The sequence below is a fragment of the Octopus bimaculoides genome, chromosome 3 (genome assembly GCF_001194135.2).
Source record: "Octopus bimaculoides isolate UCB-OBI-ISO-001 chromosome 3, ASM119413v2, whole genome shotgun sequence".
Classification (NCBI taxonomy): Eukaryota; Metazoa; Mollusca; class Cephalopoda; order Octopoda; family Octopodidae; genus Octopus; species Octopus bimaculoides.
The window spans coordinates 88,253,704-88,258,871 of record NC_068983.1 but is presented as its reverse complement, the minus strand read 5'-3'; the positions used below and the strand labels follow the sequence as shown (position 1 = coordinate 88,258,871).

The following is a 5,168-nucleotide window of genomic DNA, read 5'->3' as shown; positions in this document are numbered from 1 at the left end:
CTATTAACAATCCCATATACTATTTTGCTATGTTATAATGTGTAATTTAGTTTGAATTCACATGATTACCTATTGAGGATATCTTAAATTCATGTATTTGGTATAATTATATTTTTTTAAAAATATCCTTTGTTATCAAGATTACATATCATTTATGTTGCTCTTGAAGTTGTTTCTTTTTATATATAAAAATGTTTTTTGATAAGTCATAATCAATTTAATATTTTGCTTTGTTTTTTTTAAAAATAAACTGAGTCAATTTAAAATCTCTATATATACTCATATTTATCAAAGAGATAGATTTACCTCCCCTTGACCATCAATATGAAAATATTATTTATCGCCAGTTTGTCAAGGCATAATATCTTTCTCTTATAATATAACTAGCTTTATGTATTGTCTGTTTTTTAAAATAATATATATTGTGATATTATTCAGTGTTCTAAATACATACTAGAATTGAAAAATGCGCAGCTTCTAATAAACTGACACCTGAACACCGACTAATTGAAATAGTGTGGCTGTCACAATATTAAAAGATGTACGATAAAATCGATAATAATTGTCGTATTTGTTTATTATGATACGGAGAGATAAAATGGTTACAAGAATCTGGTTGGGTGACCTGACTTTCCAATATTATAAAGAAAATCGCCATAAAAGCTGCAAACCCGATCCACAACCTCCCAAAAGTCAGACAATGGCAGTCATTCACCACTGAGATAATATACCTCAATGGCGGGACCAGATTCATTTATCCTAATAAATTCAGAAAAGCTATTCAAGTAAACGCTATATAGAGATAAAAAGTTATATCTCACCACCTCTGTCACATTTCCTGCCTGACCGTCCAGCAAGTCCTTCACTAAATAATGCCATGAAAATTAATTTCATTTCAATTCAATTTATTTCAATTTTTCCAAGAACAGTAGGCAGTCGTTAAGCAGTTTAGATGGGAAAGCTATATACTGCTTGGAAAAGATAGCATCGTCAATGATGTCCCGTTGCGAACGACGCTGGTGCATTGGCCAGAGTCCGCACTAGACAACGTATGCGACACTGAGCCGATCAATCGGAATCTCTGGCCGTTAATGTTCTGCTTATTCGGAGAATAATTCATCAACCCTGAATTAATTCTGGCCGCCTGATTGTCTATATATTCGAATCTGTTCAAATAAACAATCAGCTAACGCATAGTGTTCGGGAACACATGGCTCACTATGCCAGTGCGTTCGATGTCAATGCCACACAGTCTGCACCTCCTGATAATCGAAGCCTCATTTTCGAGCAAGCTCTTAAACTGTTGCCGATCACTAATTGAATGCAACGTCAGATCAGACTTGAGGCTGGTCGTATTCGTGGAAGTGCCACAGCCGTTGGTCGATGTACAATCACACTCCTTATTGTGTAATTTGGGGCAATTGGCCTCGTATTTTCTAATGCACCTGAGCAATGTATTGTCATCGAGCACGAACGTTTATTTAACATTTTCAGGCAGGAAATGGTAAATGTGCTTCCAAAAATCATGCACATACAGCTAAATACCATCGCGTTTCTCTCGATGATCAGCGAGATGTACGGCTTTGCAACTGTGTTGTCAAATCTAGCCTTTTTCGATTTTGACAAGTTGATGATTTCACTGTCCATATTAATGACAACTTTACCCTTCTTAGTCGCCTTTTTAGCCAGTTTAATAATTTTAGGCTTCACATTACGCAATGGAAGTGGCTCCATATTAATACGCTCTCTCAAATAGCTGTATTCATTCTAAACGCTGGAATCGCACATGATCAAACTCGATGGATCAAGCTCAATCAAGTGAACATTGCAGTTTGCGAGCTATGGACAAGGCCACATAAGTCATACCGTCGGAGAAAACGCCGATCCCCAAATCAACAATGACGCCATCGACGCTTATTCCCTGTGATTTGGGGATAGAAATTGCATATGCAATACACAAGGGAAATTGATCTCTGGTGATGAACACACCAGGAGACAATTCGTAATCGGCTTTGACAGTTTTGATGGAAAAAACTTTGTTCAAACAATCAAAAAGAACGTCAATAGAAGTAATCTTTCCAAATTCGTAGTTGAGTCTCTTGACAGTTCCCATCGCACCGTTGCACAAACCGCTATCCACGTCCATGTTGCACTTAGGTATTACTCGAGCATTAATGCCAACTTTAAGGACGGTTTCAAGGCCGGCAGTATTAGATGTTTTCTTGTTTTTTTTTGCCTTGGTGATCAACTTCTTGCTTTTAGCTTTCTTTTTTTGACATTTGGTTTGCCGCATGCTGGAATCAACAGCCGCAATCTCGACAGCACTAATGCCAAATTTATCGAGCATAAGATTGTTAAACTCCGATACCGACTCGTTCAGAGCCATAATACAAACGATACTCAAATCAGTTGTCTGAGTCAGTTCACACATTTTCTAAGTAACCTGTTCGAGAGAATCTTTGCCGTTAGGTTCAATTCTATGCTCATTGAGAATTTGAATGTTGAAGTAAAGCGGTGAACCCAATCTGATTCGGCCAATCATGTTAACATAATTCTCTGTATCGTCTTTCTGATGCATGTTAATTGTCAACTCATCATAGTCAAAGAATCTCCACACATGGCGGCTGCTAATGCCTAAGCACGCTCTTTGGGCATCGTGGTGACTGATTCTTTTAAACACCGGTTTTTCTCTAACAGGTGGTAATTGAAACAAATCACCAAAGACAACCACGTTTATGTGTCCGAAAGGCTAAAACAGTTGGCACAATCTCAAGTGAATAAAAGCCAGCTGCAAGTGACTGACCATGCTAACCTCATCGATTATAATCAGTCTCACATAGTGAAGCATCGGCCGCAACAGTTTTAGATTGTCTTTAGATAGTTCCTCATACACAGGAATTTTGCCTTGCAGCACTTTGAGTTTTAGCAATCGATGAACAGTCGTTCCGTTTAGTTGGAAAGCGGCCATTCCTGTTGGTGATCACTACACTCAGGGCATTGTCATTTGGGTACATGTACTGAATTTTACCAGCGAGTACATTTATCAAAAAACACCAGAAAAAAAATTTTAAAACTTGTGCACAGTCATCACAATGACATCACGGATAAGGTTTGTTGTTGTCCCAGTGATTGTTTTGTTTCCCAGTACTGGCCACAGTATCATCATAAATTTTTTTTGCACGTCATTCAGTTGGCTTTCTTTATGACCCAGTGCATCCTCAGTGATATTTCTCGTGCGAGACAAATTGACATCAGCATCTTCATCTGCGAAAACCTCCATATGATCACCACAAGAATAGTCATCATTGAGATCAGTCTGAGATTCACTTTGAATATTTTTGCCATGTTCCAGTGCATCCTCTATACGTTTGAGCACATTCTGGAACCTGACCATTTCAGATAAATTGCTGGCACACTGATCAAAGGACTCCTTATAAGTCTTGAAACCTTCAAGAAAGTCTTTTTCCTTGTCACATCAAGGCTTGAAGAGCATGAGTAGATTGTGGTAATAATGCTTTGAAGCATCCGTGGTCAATCTAATGCTTGGCGACTTTACAATTCGCTCTTTGACAGAACGGAAATAGCCAAGATTATTTCTCAACCGCATTTCTTCATTAGTATTTCTGGCTTTGTTTGGAGGCATGCATTCATATTTACTTGCAATCTCATACAAACTCGTGTGCACTATTGAATCGGGTTTGTTTGGATACCAATTTTCCACCAAATTCTCATAATAAAGATAGGTGGACTCCGGCTCCATTTGGTCCAGTTCATACTGAGGTCTGAACCTATGCGATCGGTAACTGGGTAAAACTAATCCTATCCAAATATCGCTTTCAGAACACCCATAGAAATGGTGGCCAAGCAGTTTGTCAGTAGCTTGATAGGTGCCTGTTTCACGGTTGCCCATCAACACTCTTATACTTTGAATAAATGAACTTAGATTTGTCAATCTCAGTCCAAATGCCTTCAGTATCACTCTTTTCGGACTTTGTCTGATAACTAGTAACATATCGGTTTAGAATCAAGCTATCTTCACTGATATACTGTATATCGACATTCGCCTTCCAGACATACAGAACAAGAGGGTTATAGTTATTAATGGACTCTTCCCCCTGTCATCTGTCAAGTTTGTAAAGTTTCTTGACAGTTCTACATTTGTGCCGAGACTTTATACTCTCGTCTACACTAAGCAAATGGAAATTTACAACGGGACGTGAACATCCAAATCTGCATCGGGTGTAAAATCGACTTTTTGAATAAATCTGTTTTCTGCAGGATCCGCAACACCAAGTCCGACAAAACTGGATTTTCCACATTCGACGGAATACAAGTGATTATGGACTGTATAACAGTCTGAATCTTACTCCTGTCTCTGTCCATAACTGGACCATCATTAATCCACAACTTCATCTGAACGTGTGGTGTACCTCTCATCTGGTAATCCAATCTCCAAAAGAAGTGCTCGACCAGACCGAAGAACTGTTTTTGTGTCTAATGACCTCTCTCGTAAAGGTGGCAAATCGATGGTGGAAATACTCAGTAACAGTCACTACATCATCATCTCACAGCTCATTGGTGCACTTTGTAGCAAAGTTTGGTGTATCTGCGTTCAACTTTTCCAAAAATTCACACAGATCCGACCAAAAGTACTCTGCACAAGACAAAGTTATTAACAAGTTGGCCGGGCCATATTTTTCGTCCATAGCCATAAAGTCTGAACATTTTGTAGACCAAAATTACTTGGAACCACAGACATTGGCCATCGTCATTTTCGAACTGCTCTCTTGTTGCCTGTTATTATCATCGAGCCACCTTTTAAACTCACTTAGAGTCATGCGGTTGTTTTTGGTGGTCTTCATAATGGCATATATACCAGGTTCAATACCTCATCTTATCGGCTTTATCAACAGAAAACATAAGCATCGCGCCGAAATCTAGAGTCCGTATGATTCAGTCTGTTTCTCAGGAACACGTAAGATTTTGCAGAGCCGAACGGTCTGTTATCCACGAACATACCACATTGACCAGTTCATTCACTGGCTCAGCACCTATGCTTGTGTTCTTCATTCCAAAATAATAAAAACTTTAAAATTAAGCAGGACAAAAAAGTGATAAGCAATTGCAATTTTGAAAAAACTTATTTGCAGAATTGTAATATCTGGTAT

At 38.5% G+C, this 5,168-nt stretch overlaps 1 protein-coding gene across 1 annotated transcript; it reads right to left on the bottom strand.

Moving 5' to 3' along the window:
* Positions 1-1,810: 1,810 nt before the first annotated feature.
* LOC106879384 (ATP-dependent DNA helicase PIF1-like) lies at positions 1,811-2,431 on the bottom strand. The gene has a single exon (XM_014928912.1). The coding sequence runs from the start codon at positions 2,429-2,431 to the stop codon at positions 1,811-1,813; it is 621 nt and encodes a 206-aa protein (XP_014784398.1).
* Between the last annotated feature and the right edge of the window lie 2,737 nt (positions 2,432-5,168).

What these genes read in the sequence shown, in the direction of transcription:
- LOC106879384 (XM_014928912.1), bottom strand. Translation starts at nt 2,431, where the DNA reads ATGTGTGAACTGACTCAGACAACTGATTTGAGTATCGTTTGTATTATG.